At 42.5% G+C, this 15,842-nt stretch overlaps 1 protein-coding gene across 1 annotated transcript in view; it reads left to right on the top strand.

The window, feature by feature from the left end:
* Positions 1–1,725: 1,725 nt before the first annotated feature.
* Positions 1,726–15,842, top strand: part of LOC109951171 (glutamate decarboxylase 1) — a 28,798-nt gene continuing 14,681 nt past the window's right edge. Inside the window, 7 exon segments of the mRNA XM_074527618.1 lie at positions 1,726–1,792; positions 1,928–2,050; positions 2,177–2,312; positions 4,038–4,128; positions 7,919–8,031; positions 12,922–13,037; positions 14,600–14,741. Of these exon segments, the coding sequence (XP_074383719.1) occupies positions 1,988–2,050; positions 2,177–2,312; positions 4,038–4,128; positions 7,919–8,031; positions 12,922–13,037; positions 14,600–14,741 (661 nt within the window). The 5' untranslated portion in view covers positions 1,726–1,792; positions 1,928–1,987.

Genomic DNA, 15,842 nt, shown 5'->3' with positions numbered 1-15,842 from the left:
GAACACCTCCCTAGGAAGGCGCCCAGGAGGCATCTGAAACAGATGCCCGAGCCACCTCAGCTGGCTTCTCTCGATGTGGAGGAGCAGCGGTTCTACTCTGAGCTCCTCCCGGGTGACCGAGCTCCTCACCCTATCTCTAAGGGTGCGCCCGGCCACCCTGCAGAGGAAGCTCATTTCAGCCGCTTGTATCCGGGATCTTGCCCTTTCGGTCATGACCCAAAGTTCATGACCATAGGTGAGAGTCGGAACGTAGATTGACCAGTAAATCGAGAGCTTCGCCTTACAGCTCAGCTCCTTCTTCACCACGATGGACCGGTACATCGACTGTATTACTGCAGAAGCTGCACCGATCCGCCTGTCAATCTCCCGTTCCATCCTTCCCTCACTCGTGAACAAGACCCCAAGATACTTGAACTCCTCCACTTGAGGCAGGAACTCTCCACCAACCTGAAGGGAACAAGCCACCCTTTTCCGACTGAGAACCATGGCCTCGGAATTTGGGGTTGCTGATTCTCATCCCAGCCGCTTCACACTCGGCTGCAAACCGCCCCAGTGCACACTGGAGGCCCAGGTTTGATGGGGCCAACAGGACAACGTCATCTGCAAAAAGTAGAGACAAGATCCTGTGGTCCCCAAACCGGACTCCCTCCCTTCTTATTTAACCATAGATAAATGTTTATGCCAAGATGTGCCATTACTCTAAGGCAGCTGTAATTTGTGTGTGTGTGTGCAGACCTGCTCCCAACTTCTGCCAGTGAGGAGATGACCAAGGGATTTTTGCAGGAGCTGGTTAACATCTTGTTGGCTTATATCTGCAAGTCCAGTCAGAGGAGCTCTAAGGTCTGTATTTGAATTTTGTATAATATTTCAACATTCTGCTAAATGACATTCAAAATGTTGGTCTTTCTACTGGATGGAAAATAATAAACAAATTAAAAAAATGCAATTAAAGGATATTTCATTAGACATACTTTCAGATATAAATATTTAGATTTGCGTTTAGAACATTGCTCATATGTTGGCCAACTTTATTTGAACACTGGACTTACCTTATCTTTAACATAAGTTTTGAACAAGTTGCTGTTAGAGACGCCCCCCTCCCCAGGTGGGTGAGGGAAAACAAAGGTAGGACTCAAGGACTCAAGGATGCTGACCCGGGGGAGGATGACGGGTAAAACAACAAAGTAACAAAAGAACCTATCAAAGGCCTAGTCCACGTATACAGTCCGGGGTGGAGTGAAGACGGTTAAGGAGACCAGAATAAACAGGTGAGTTGACGGCGGACGAGAGAGAAAACAAAGGAACAAAAGAAACAACCAAAGCCAAGCCAAAACGTACAGTTACTGTCAGCGTAGCATACTCGCACACGTGTATTTATGCGGTTAAAACAAAACAACTATGATGTACTGTGAGTACAAACTAAGTACACGTACATGTGGTATTTGTCCATTACCTGTCGCAATGATCCGGCCCAGGCGGAGCGTCTGCCCGAGGTATAAATAAGGAGGAAAACTAATCAGCGGGATGCTCCTCAGCTGTGTGCACCGACAAACGAGTCGCCAATTACCGAGTGCAACACAGCTGAGGTGCAGAATCCCGCAGATCAAGAAAATAGAGGAGAGAAAGGTGGAGGAGTGTTGTCAGGTGTGTTGCCAACAGCCCTCACTGCTGTGTCACTGCATGGCCTACAGAATCTATCATGTCTAAATGGTGTGAGTGGGTGTGGAACAAACCCACACTCACAAGTTAAGACACACCAAACCCCAGGGAAAATTCCAGAACTTCAGAATTTGTAAGGTTTGCAAAGACGTGCCAATATGCAAAACAATTGGATTACTTTGGATTATATAATTATGTTGGATTACAGTAAATGGGGTATTGTATGGACTATGGGCTACTCCGAGGTTGTAACTCTCTTATTTTTCAGTGTAAAACATCTGAATGAAAAGCGCACCTTTAAACATTGCCATGAAAAAGGTGTAGCTGCATGTGTGTGGCACAAACATATGCTGACCGTTTTTACAGCACTGGTGTTATCAAAAAACAAAAGGTAAATGAAGAGAAATAAAATGTACTCAGGCAGTATGTTGTGCATGATGTTAACTCGAGTTTCTTGGAATCCACTGTATGTACATTTATAAATATGAGACACAAAATACTATTCTGTGTTTCCTAGGTTCTGGACTTCCACCATCCTCACCAACTGAAGGAGGGACTGGAGGGCTTCAGTCTAGACCTGCCAGATCAACCAGAAACTTTAGAGCAGATACTAGTGGACTGTAGAGACACGCTCAAGTATGGTGTCAGTACAGGTATGCTAACATAATGAAGATATACTGTATACTGCAAACACAGTATGCTTTGCCTGTTGAACACCAGTCAATTACAAATCAGAGCCTCTGACCCAACAGCTGATTCTATAGAGTGAAATTACTACAAGTCCATTTACGTTTGTATGTCAGTATAAAAATGATTTATCAGCTTCTCCAAAATTTGCTCAGTAACTTAGTTTTATCACTCACAGCTTCAGAATGAGCTGTCTATCTCTGTCATCGGAGAAGAAGTGCAAAGCTCTGTTCAGACATGGCAAGACATTGACACACATACTGTAACCGCTCTAGCTCAAGTATAATTGTGCAGCATCGTTTCCTAGAAATGAAATTATTTTGTGTTGCATTTCAGTGCTTTAAATTGAGATACAACAACAGCAAAGGCACAATAGTTATAACTGTGTTTAAATAGTTAACAAGGTCACTTGAATGTAAACTGTTGGAAAGAATGAGCCTGTCTCACATTAGTGGAAGATGTCAACTATAAATAAAATCTATCCAGTATATGGTTTGTAATAAGCTTATAGCATAAACAAGCTACAGGCTTGTGTTTTAGGGAAGGACAGTCTCATAACAGCATCATGCACAGGTAAAGCAGTAGTATGGTCACCCTAAATAGCACTATGCACAGCTTTTAAAGTACACTACAGCAGTCTTTACAGTAGACAGATGTCATCACATTCAAGTTAAGACAAAAAAAACCCACACTGGAACATTTTAACACAGCAGCACTGTGAGAATCTATATCATGATGTGTGACTCAAATAAAAGAGACAGACTTACCATACATGGAAGGAATTATGTAGAAGTCACTTATCTTACATTTAGCAAACTAAGCATTGATCTGTGTAGTTTATCTTGAATAAAAGGTTATTTTAAACAAATAGCATCTGTACATTCTGTCCTGAGCACAGGCCTTAATCCTAGACTACAATACACCTTGTTTGTCCTTATCTTACAATACAATTCACAGGACATTTCCAGTTGCACACTTATGACTTTGTCATCTCTTGTTATGGTAACAACCATATGCTCAATATACGTAAGTGTTCCACCAGTGGACATACTGGAACTTTGTGATTATGGCAGTAATCTTAAACACACTGTTATAGATACGGAGCTGTCACAGTTTCATTACATTTAGGCACAAACACTACTGGGTTATGTTTAGAAAAACATTGTTGTTTGGAGTTACAATACCTCTGTTGTAACAACCAATGAATACACTGTGTGAAATACAAGCACCATAGTTTTTTTGTGGAGTTATATCTCAGAGTATCCTCAGATGAAACTATTCAGATATGCTCAGTTCACTCAGTCTTTGCTATCTTTGCAGATTGCTATCTTCCATTTTAAACAGTTTATTCAGATTAAAAAAAATCCAAACATGTTGCCAAACTCCAGTGATTGTCCGGAAAGCAGTGACAGCCTGATCAGCTACAGCAGATTGCTTTGGATTGCAGACAGATGTGGGACCTGAAACCTTACCTGTGGGAGGAATAATTGCATAGTTTTGTTTTTTCACCATTGTGACCATTGTTGTTACTGGACATTTAAGGGATTTATGTTGAACTATAATGGGAAAAAAGAAGAAGAACCCTGAGGCATGCAGGCCCATGTAGCTGTACCATTCACATGTATCTTGACAGCAATGGCTCTTTCTCTCTTACTGCTTTCTTGACCTATGGCTTCTGACCTTTTTTCCAGGCCATCCCCGTTTCTTCAACCAGCTGTCTTCAGGTCTGGATGTGATTGGTATAGCTGGCGAGTGGTTGACTTCTACAGCCAACACTAACATGTAAGATCTCATTATTAGTGGTGGAAAGAGACTAAGTGCAGCCCCTTTCAGACATGCACCCCTAGCCAGGAATTTTCCAGCTATTTCACATGTCTGAATATACCCCAAGCTGCACAGCCTGCAAAGTGTTACCAGCAAGTTTACCTGGTCAGACCTAGTCAAATAGGCAGCTAGGTTTTGACCTGCTGCATGTTGAAGTAAAGTGGTCAAACTGCTGGTAAGAGCACGCTCAAGATGACAATAGTGCTACAGCACAACACACAACATTTAATCTGTTAAACTGCTTTATTCTCCCTAACTGTGCTCCCTCTCTTCTAGCTCACACAAACACTCTATCTTAAGCCTTTTTCATACACAAACTCCAGACTGTATTTGCGGAACCAGAGATGGACTTTGTCCAGAGATGCCCTTTCAAACATGTAGCACACAACAAGAGATAATCCGTGGCAGATGTATTCTCACCGACTGGAAATATTCAATTTGGCGCTGGCGTAGAGCATGCAGAAGGCAGGACATGCCGTGGTCACAGAGCCCCTTTGAATTTGGTCATAAACAACAAGTCTCTTGCTGCACCTTAAGTTTGTCTGACAAGTTCAATGTAGCAAAGGTTTGTTTATTTGTCTGTTGCCCCCACTCTCTGGGAGCAATATTATGGTTACTGCAGTGTATTGTTGCAACCATGGCAATAATAAAATGTACTATATTTACAGGATCCAGTGTATCATTTATTCTTTTTATAGTCACAAACCGATTAGATTTTGTGGGTGGAAGGTCAAGGTCACTCTGACCTCACGTTTGCAGTTGTAATATGATAATATGTTATGATATGCTGTGGGGGTGGAGCCAATTCTGAATAAGGTATTTGGCAAAGCCCAGATAGTGGGTTTTTACAAATATTAATTTTAAAACCTACAAATATTTTTAAATAGTTTTTATGAAGTAAAAAAAGAAAATTAAAAAAAACACCATCAAATACCCGGTGTTCCTCAAAATTGAGTGCAGTGGGTATTTGTGTTCTGCCTGGGAACCTGAGAGCTGGGAAACAAGTGAGCAACAGGTGAAAGTAACAAACAAACCTTGATTGTTTTTCTGATATAATTTATTCCAATGTTCTTTATATTTGTTATCCAGTTGGACCTGCAGTATGTGAAGCAGAGTTTGTTTGACTGGTAGGCAGAGATTAGCCACAGTTAGCTCTGGCAGTGTAGTTACTAGCTACAGTATCTCACATAAATGGTGTATGTTGTGCTCACTGCTCAGTCAGCCTGTGTATCACACAGTTGCAGATATTACAATGGCAAAATTTTCCTGCAATAGAGAGCAGTGCTAAACTTTGTCTAAGCTCCAGGCGTAAAGTCAATATGGGTGTGATCAACAGTGTTTTGCAATTTTTGTGACAGCAGACACAGTGCAAACTTGTGCAGGGCTGGCTTTTGTTATGTCCAATCAAACCAGCTGCTCACATCCCCCTTTAAAGAGTATAGAGGAAACTTGTGGTTTCCTGATGTCACTGACGTCATGATGTGGAAGTATATGAGAGGAGAGATTCTTATCCTACCCGTTATGTTCTCCATTCTTAGACTGACAGGGACAAAAATATTTATACAGAAGTACTGCACGTAAATTTTCACTCAGCAGTCTGCTAATATCACTGACTAGTGTCTGTGTGTGAAAGAAACAAGTCTCTGAACCTGTAATCACTCGCAATTACATAATTGTATGGTAGTAATTTACTCACAGCTGCAACCTGTGCGCAAAACGGGGGTCTCTCATTTAAGCTTATCAACGTTTTAAAAGTTTTTAAAATAATCCAATAAAATCATATTGTAATCACTACGTTTGTGGTGAAACTGACTGTGGTCTACCAGCGCGCACAGCCAGTGGACGTGGCGCCCACGTCATCTCCACCTACAGCTGCTTTCAAAGCTGATCAATGCATCATATATTGCAAAAACAGACACAACGTATATCCTCATGGCAGTAATGAAGGTTCGTCTGTGTGAAACTTGTTCGCTTGAAGAAACTGTAGCGTAACAGTGAGGTCGGACTGACTTTATTGCATAACAGGATTAATGGAGATGTCTGCAGGGTGGTTGTTGTTTATCTCTGCTCATAAGCTGATTTCATGTGTTAGTATGTGTAATTCGGATTCCCAAACACCGGCTGCAGATCACCTCTGGCTGCATCCTGTAAGTAGGTTACAGGTAGTGCGTCCTGACACGCACCGACACATTTTGACTATATTCATATCTATAGACACATACTGAGGACTGGTTTATCTTATTTAAAAATACTTTTTATGACACGCATTACATTATTCAGATTCCAGCAGATCAGCTGTGGATTTAAGGGTTAATTTTAAGTAGGTTCTGGCCATTACAGTACATGTGGGTAACCGATCTCGTGCTTCCCAGCCTGTGTGCTTGTCGGGAAAATTGTAAATGCACCAGTGATTGCGCTATAAGCTGGTCTGAGCAGGTGTTATCTTTATTGCTATTTCAGGTCATGACAAGCACCAAAATTGCACTGCGCTGCCTATTTAAAATGCAAATGGCCTCTCCCCTTATCTAAGTGTACGCGCATTAATTTGGCAAGAAAATCCCATACACAGCAATGCGCAAAATGTAGGCATGCACCCAAGGATAACTGTATAAGGACTGCGTTTGAAGTTATGCATAAATTGCGGTGACAGGAAAATAAAGCCCACAGTGTAGTCTATGGTAATATTAACAGCCATACATGTACAGTACCTGAGAATTTTCAATTTACAGGTTGTAACATTAACATAGGCTAAGTAAGTTACAAGTGACCTATTTGTATTTCACAAATCTATCCATATAGCCTAAACATTTCAGTGCCACACTCCAACTCAAATAAGTGAGTTTAAGTGAAAAAATGTTCAGCCTCTGGTCCTTACAAGGATGACTGAGTCCCCACAGTGTGAGTGTGTTAACAGGTTTCAGTCCCCATAATGTAAGTAATACAAATGCACGCACACACATTGAGAGGGAGACAGATAAAACCACTGGGCCATAGGCATAAGCCCCGATGTCCTCTTTGTACTGCATTGCCTACACCATATTCTGCATGATGCACAGGTCCCCAGAACTGATGACTTTATTTTTGTCTTCTCCCACTCCATATTTTGGAAAAGGGAAAATGTTCACAAATATTCTCCCTGTTGTTTCTCAGTACACTTTTCCACCTTAGAAGTGCATGTTTAAACATGCTACTGCAGGCGTGTCAGCACTCTTTGTGCTCTCATCACACTCATAAAATGTGTTTATACACATGCCTGGCAAAGAAAGCACAGAAGAGGATGCACTACCTCGGGAGGTTGAAGTGGGTGAGATGCAGCTGATATCCCCTGCAATCTGACAGGAGATATCGGGTCATATGAGCAAAGACAACCAGAATGTGCAGTAGTTTTTCCCCACAATCCATAAGACTGTTAAACACTAAACACAGCTACTTTTAAAACAATACACATTATATATTATGATCAGTTTACCTCTTAAATTATTTAACTTAAACACTTAGTTGAACTTTTAGCATAACACTCCTCCTAATGCTCTTTCTTTTTGATTTGTTTTAACATGTTTTTTCTTGTGCACACTGATCAATGCAATTCAATTATATATAGATATAGATATATATATATATGTGTGTGTGTGTGTGTGTGTGTGAGCTAAATATAAAGCTAAATATGAGATGAGGAGGCAGAGTAGTTATAATGTTGTGAACTCTTTGTCTTTACACAATAATACAATGCAAGCTATTTCTTTAACAGGTTTACATATGAAGTGTCTCCTGTTTTCATTCTCATGGAGGAAGTTCTGCTGAGGAAGATGCAAAGCATTGTGGGATGGTCTGGCCATGAAGGGGATGGGATCTTCTGTCCAGGTAAGACAAACAAGGAAGTTATGGCAGAAATGAGTGGATGAACCAGGATTTTGATAAAAGCAGGTCAAAGTAACACTGAACAAAAGGTTAATTTACTATGTAACCCTTTTGCCTCAAACATTCACACAAAGTTCCTTTTAAACAACTTAATAACTGGAATAGTACACTACTTCAACACTGAACATTATGGTTAGTGTGGGGACTAAGGTGCCCAAACTTTCAGTTTGTATAGCTGTAGATCCACTGTTCTGAGACAAGCTTAGCTATCTTGTTGTTGCTAATATTATTTACTTTGAAAACCCAGCTGAGTTCAGCTTTAGGAACCAGGGCACAAAAAGGTTTGATTGCTTTTTTCTAGAATCTGTGTTGTCACACACTGTAATTTGTACTGTGACAAATTATATTGTAGTTTTATTGTAATTTCTAAAATTCTATATAGGCAACCATCAATCAGAACGACTATGGTGTCACAGTATTAGTTTATGGAGCGTTACAGGAGCAGCAGCGGGTGTGACTGAGAAGTCCAATTCGGGAGGTGCAGTCTGCTGCAACGGTTGCATATATAGCCCAAGATGGGGCGGGTGTCACGTTGTTTTTTCTTCCCCCTCTCTCTTCGCTCATCGGCTCTGGTCTTGTGCTGATCTTCAGAGTTATGGAGGACATGATGAACACCTTTCTTCCAGCTGGTCCTGTCCTGTGCAATTGTTTCCCAGATTTGGAGGTTTATGCCCAGAGCTTTAAAGTCACACTTGCAAGTGTCTTTATATCGAAGCTTTGGACGTTCAACAGGCAGTTTGCCAGTGCCAAGTTCCCTATAGAGGAGGTCTTTGTGAATGCACCCATCTTCCATACGGATCAGGTGTCCAAGCCATCGCATCCTCCTCTGTCTCAGGATGCAGTAAATGCTTGTCATGCTGCATTGATCCAAGATGCAGCAGAGGCAGCACATATGAAAGGCATTCAACTGGTGCTTGAGTTTAGCATAGAGTGTCCAAGATTCGCTGTCGTATAGCAGGGTGCTGAGGACTCAGGCCTTGTACACAAGAATCTTGGTGCTGAGGGTCAGCATTGAGTTGTGCCATACTCTCTTGTTCAGTCACGACATTGTTGAGGCTGCTTTTCCAATGCATCTTTTGAGCTCAGATTCAAGTGAGAGAGAGTTGCTGATGGTTGAGCTGAGGTATGTGAATTCATCTACAGCATCCAGCTGTTGACCTCCAATTGCCATATTAAGGCATTTCCTCACATCCTTGGCACATTACTTGAGTCTTCTTCATACTGATTTTCAGGCCTAAGTGTTCACATGAGCAGCTGAACTTGTCCAACATTTTCTGCAGTTCACTCTCAGAATGGGCAGCAAAGAGGAAATCCTGGAGTCATCTGTTCCTTACTTTTGTCTTGGCTTTCAAGCGAGTTGGGTTGAACAGCTTCCCATTGCTCTGAGTCCTCAGGTAGATGCTTTGTGTACAGATGGAGCCAGAAGCATGGTGCAACAAAGTGAAAAAAAAATTCTAAACAGGGTGGGTGCAAAGACACAATCTTGCTTCACTCAACTGCAAATTGGAAAAACATCAGAGCAGCATCCATTGAAGATGACTGTTCCCTTCATATCAGTGTGGAGTGACTTGATCATGCTGAGCAGCTTTGGGGGCCATCCAACCTTTGGAGAGTATCTTAACTAGACCAGCTCGGCTCACCAAGTCGAAGGCCTTTGTTAAATAAATAAAGGCTAAGTAGAATAGACTTTGCTGCTCCCTACACTTCTCCTGGAGCTGGCAGATGAAGAAGACCAAGTCAAGCATTGATCGACTGGCTCTAAAACTGCACTGGAACTCTGAATAGACCCTGTCTGGAAGGATCTTTAGCTTTTCAAGGACTATGCATGTGAAAATTTTGCCCACAATGCTCAGAAGAGAGATTCTTCTATAGCTGTTGCAGTTGGACTGGTCCTCTTTGTTTTTGTATAGCATAACAATGTTTGCATCCAGCATATCCTGTGGGACCTCTCCCTCCCCCCAACACAACAGCAAGATCCTCAGCAGCTCATTGACTGCACTCCTGCAGCAGCATTTCAGCACTTCAATGGGTATCCTGTCCTTTCCAGGTGCCTTACCAGATGCTAGTGCCTTCAGGAACTTCCTCACTTCATCAAGCCTTGGTTCGCTGTCAAGGTCTTCAAGTATTTTGGAATGGCAGACTTCTTCTGAATGGGGCCAAGTGCTAGCTTTATGCCATTGTACATTCCTCTTATATTTCCGGTATCAGCTGCCCTCTGGATCATTTCACAAAGGCCACTCCAATACATGTTGGCCCAGCGCCTTGCTTCTCTTTGGACCTTGCTGCAAGTGTTTTTGAAGGACTACAGGTTTTGAGGGGAGGGGTGAGCCTTGAATGCTGTAAGTGCTTTTCCCTTTGCTTCCACCAAGGGGAGCATGATGTCAGCATGATCTTCAAACCAATTGCAAGATTTCCTTGTCACCTTTCCAAATGTATCGATTGCAACTTTGTAGACTGTGTATCTGAAGTGCTCCCATCTCTCCTGGACTCTTTCACCAGCCGGCTCTGTTAGCAGCCCATCAATTCATTCATTCATTCATTCATTCATTTTCTACCGTTTGTTCCCTGAGCAGGGTCACGGGGGGGCCGGAGCCAATCCCAGCCGGCAATCGGGCGAAGGCGGGGTACACCCTGGACAGGTCGCCAATCCATTGCAGGGCTAACACATAGACAAACAACCACGCACATGCACTCCTATGGGCAATTTAGAGACACCAATCAACCTAAGCTGCATGTCTTTGGACTGTGGGAGGAAGCCGGAGTACCCGGAGAGAACCCACGCAAGCACGGGGAGAACATGCAAACTCCACACAAAAAGGTCCCAGGTGGGGCCCGAACCTGGAACCTAGCCCATCAATGACTTCAGCAAAGGTGTCTACATTTTCTTGGATGCGTGTCTTGGCAACATCAATTTTTAGTCTTCCAGCTGTCTTGGTGCAATGTATCTTCTTGGCATTTAGCTTCACAGTGCACCCAACTAAGGAGTGGTCAGAGTCACAATCAGCACTCTGGTAGGTGCAGGTCAGCTTGACACTGGGCAGGCTTATGTCGCCTAGTAAGCACCATGTCCAGCTGGTGCCAGTGTTTGGACTTGGCATGCTGCCATGACACTCTGTACTGTGCTTTGATTTTGAAAAAGGTGTTGTTCATGCATGCATGCAGAGCCCATGGTGGCAACGGAATTCAAGCAGACATTGGCCATTTTCATTGACTCTTCCAATGCCAAAGTGATTGAGCCAAGACAGCCAGGAGTCGTGGTCTGTACCCACCCTGGCACTGAAGTCACCTTGGATGAAGAGCATCTCGTTTTCAGGAGTGTTTTGGATGGCTGAAGCGAGGTCATCCTAGAACTTATCTTTGGTGTCAGGGTCAACTTGAAGGGTTAGTGCGTAGGCAGAGATGACAGTCACAAGGCTGGCACTGGTCTGGAGTTGGAGACTGAGGATACGCTCATTTCCACTGACAGGGGGCTCGATGGATCTCAGCAAGGTGTTCCTTACCGCAAAGCCTACTCCATGTTCTCTGGTTTCACCTTGAAGTCTTCCTTGCCAGAAGAATAAAAAGTTACATTCTTTGATATGCCTAGAATCCAGTAGTCTGGTCTTCTGGAGAAGGACAATGTCCATCTTCAAGCAATTAAGTTCAAGGTCAATGACTGCAGTTTTCCTTGCATCATCTATTTCAGACAGATCTTCAGTGAGGCCACTGAAGTCATGGTCCTCACATCCCAGGTGCCCAGTCGTTGGACAGAGGACTTCTTCTTTAGGTTTCTTAATGTGAAAATGACAATCCATTTTTGGGGTTGTGCATCTCACATCTGTACACACTCCGTGCAGACAGTGAACCATGGTGGGGTAGCACCTTACTGGCTGGGGGCTGCCCAGCTTGAGGAAGGTGGTAGCTGCCTAGTTAGACTAAGATGGTCCCTCCCACTGGTGGTTGGAACCCCTGGCGTCAACCTTGGCGCTAATTGAGCTTCAGACTTAGAACCGGTGACTGCTCCAACTCGTGTTTTGCCATGACTAGGTGGCTAGTAATGATGGAATGTTCTCTCCAATAGTGCAATGCCTGGGTGAAGTCTATGGAGGAGAATCTGCTACCCAGACAGCAGGCCCACCCTCTCTGTGTTACCAGTGTGGTCCAGTGGAGGAGCATAATGATGGTACAGCTGCGGCCAGTAACGCCACAGGAGCTGCCAAAAGTAAAGCGCTTTGTTAATCCAGTTGCCTAAGGAGCTCCATTCCTGATTTTCTGTTGGGGGTTTACTCACCTAGCCTTTCCCTAAACAGGCACAACCTACTATGCAGTAGGTGGGTTTGAATTCAGAGACACCTTCTCCTAGCCTATGCCTCTAATGGCGTTCCCTACAAGGCAGCAAGGGGCTGACTAGTGAATGCCAGGGCATGACCACATGCCGGTGGGCCTGCTCACTGCACCTCTGGGACTCAACCTGTTCTGAGATCCCACATGGTTCAGTGTTACCCATGGTGTAAGTTTTGATGTGAGGGCCGTAAATCCACCAGGAGGGGGTTTACACATTCTGCCCCTCTTTTTGCTCATGGAGCTAGGTGGTGGCTGCATCTGGAAGCAAAATGGCAAAGCACACATGCACACAGACTACAACACTACAGCGCGCTCACACCCTGTGCATTCAGTGCACCACCCCATTTCCCAAAATTATACAGTACTAATATATATCTTATAGGTTATTATTTGTAGTATTAGAATATACAGGTAGAATGGAACTGGGATGAACAGCAACCAAATCTACAGAGGCAGAGCACAAACACATAAACATACTTGTCCATAAATGGTGTATTCTGTTTTCTCAAGGAGGCACAATATCCAATCTGTACAGCATTCTGGTGGCCAGATATCACTTCTACCCAGAAGTAAAGACCAGAGGAATGGGAGCTCTGCCTCGGTTGGCCATCTTCACCTCCGAACATGTAATCACATTTCACACACTAACTACCATGTGGGAGTTTAGAGCTATGTGGATTTAGCCTTTAATGGACTCAAAGGTATTAGTGTTCATTATCTGTCACATTTAAAGTTAATTTTAATCTTAGTGCTGGTTCCACACAAAATATGTATGAATTCATTAACAAAATCTTCATAAATATGGATGTGACAATATCATTATGAAGATACTCATTCTGCTGTCTTCTTCTCAGTGCCATGCTAGTGTTAATCCTTCTAAACAAATACATGACTCCACTTAATCCACTCCCTACATTTCTTAAAGCCACTACAGATTTTGGGAAATTTAGGTTCTTATTGTGTGGTTTTCATTACACAATAAATGGCAAAGCCATAGAAAGTCCTTTTGCTTGCTAACTAAGCAACCTCGCATGTGTATCTGATACAGTATTCCAGGAAATCTAAAGGAAACCAACTGATAGAAACAGTTTCCTTCATTTCAGCAGCCATCATGCCACTAAAAAGCCTGCCCTATAGTCAGTTTACATTAGATTCTGAGGGCAAGACACCCTTGTTCGTCTTCAGTCTTCAGAGAGCACAAACTCCTAAATAAAAGCCCCTCATTCCAAGGTATCATTTTTGTATACACACTGGGTTCAATCTTAGGAGATATTAATGAGACCTGAAAACAAAGGCAAATTATATCCACTAAGGCACAGGCATACATTTTGTGTTACCAGAAAAGTTTGCCATAACAGATATCCCAATATGAGAAATTATTTAGTTGTCAGATTTGTAAAGAAATTTCCAAACTATTGTACAAACAATCCATTTATGACCAGCTGGCACCTTACTGATAAAATACTTTATTTAAATAATTGCTTATATTCTAAGAGCTGTAAACATAACTGTGCTATTTGCAACACAGACACAAAATTTTCCATCACCCAGCAGTTTATAGTAATAAGCATGGGCATCTGCGTCAGCTCAGATTTATGGGAATAGAGGTGAGGTGGAGGGAACAGAGAGAAACCTTTTGGATTGATGTTGTTGTATACTCTTACACCTGATGCTTGAGGATTTGTCCTCAATATGTTTTGTTTTATAAAGATGCATAGTAAAATGTTAGTAATTGGTGATTTTCTTGTGTTACTATTGTGAATTCTATCTCAGATAAAACATTTTGAGTCTGATGCCCATGTATCGAGGCCACCTACATGTGATGTCTAACGATTAGCACACTGAGAAATGACTCATCCTGAAATGTCTGAAAATAATATTTTCTGCACCTTTCAACTCTCATACTTCATTATTCCTGTCATGCCACATTCAGGCCTTTTGGCTTGTACGATAAATCAAGTATGAGGTATGAAGTTGGTCCACTTAAAAGATTTTTTAAATTCCTCAGGCAGCACCACCAACCTGATGTTCTCTGTGTTTTGTTTTACTTGGCCTGTGTACCTGGGAACTTGTTCTCAGAACCAAACAACACTGCCCTGTCTTTCAGTTGAATGAGAAGTGTACAGTACCTGTTTGCTGTGTCACTGAAATGAGACAAAGATGAAAGGCTGTGTTTTCACCTATTCAGAGTCACTACTCAGTAGAGAAATCTGCAGCCGTGCTGGGGATGGGCAGTGAGAATGTGGTCATGGTCAAATGTGATGACAGGTAGCTATGTTACACACCCACTAAATACATGTCTGTTATTAGTCTTTGTGATGCACGACAAAAGAAATGATTGCTCACCTGGTGCAGTTTTATATGTGTCTCTATGTGCATTCTGGGGAGTTTCCGTGTGTGGGATAGTAAACATACTGTTTATTACATATGTACTGGATAGTAGTTTTCCTTTAAGGGATTCCTTTTTAAAATACATTGTTCTATTTTGCTGTTTAAACACAGATATTAAAGAATTCTCCCTATTAATTGTGCATACACTGTGTTAACTGAAGTCTTACAGTGCCAGTAGAAAACAGACAGGTGTTATACACTGATCAGCCATAACATCATGACCACTGGCAGGTGAAGTGAATAACACTGACTATCTGTTACAGTATCACCTGTCAGTGTGTGGGGTATATTAGTCAGCAAGTGAACATTCAGTCCTCAAAGTTGATGTGTTGGAAGCAGGAAAAATGGGCAAGTGTAAGGATCTGAGTGACTTTGACAAAGGCCAAACTGTGATGGTGAGATGACTGGGTCAGATCATCTCCCACACTGCTGGTCTTGGTGGGTGTTGTTGGTCTGCAGTGGTTAGTACCTACCAACAGTGTCTAAGGAAGGACAAATGGTGAACTGGTGACAGGGTCATGGATGCCCACAGCTCACTGATGATGAGGTTGACCTACTGTAGATTCAAATTTTAACTTCCATTTGCACTTTTCAAAAGATTAAAATTTATTTGAATCTTTGTTAAAACGGTTGAAAATGAAAAATACTGTACATTGGTCTCTATGAAGAGAAAGAGTCAGGGGCTGTAGTGGTGATATCACACCTGCAGTGGTGAGGCTGTTGAATTTGTCTAAAGAATTCTCTCTAACTCGTCCTCACGGCCACAGTGTTCACTCCTTGTACATATGTTTTTCACTGAATTGTAGACACACCTGTGCTCTTCCTAACAATAGAACTGTGGAAGCAAATGGATTCACAGAAGATGTACAGTGAGCTGCAGTGACACGAGTGCCAAACAACAGCCCCATTGACTCCTATGTAAACAGTGTTAGGCAGGTGGTCATTATGTTATGGCTGATTGGTGTAGGTATATCAAATCGATATGCCTTACATATATTATTCAAGGAACACAATTGGTTGCTGTTTACTGAACCTTTGTC

The sequence above is a fragment of the Monopterus albus genome, unplaced genomic scaffold, assembly GCF_001952655.1.
Source record: "Monopterus albus unplaced genomic scaffold, M_albus_1.0 scaffold367.1, whole genome shotgun sequence".
Taxonomy (NCBI): domain Eukaryota; kingdom Metazoa; phylum Chordata; class Actinopteri; order Synbranchiformes; family Synbranchidae; genus Monopterus; species Monopterus albus.
This window is presented reverse-complemented; position numbering and strand designations above follow the sequence as displayed.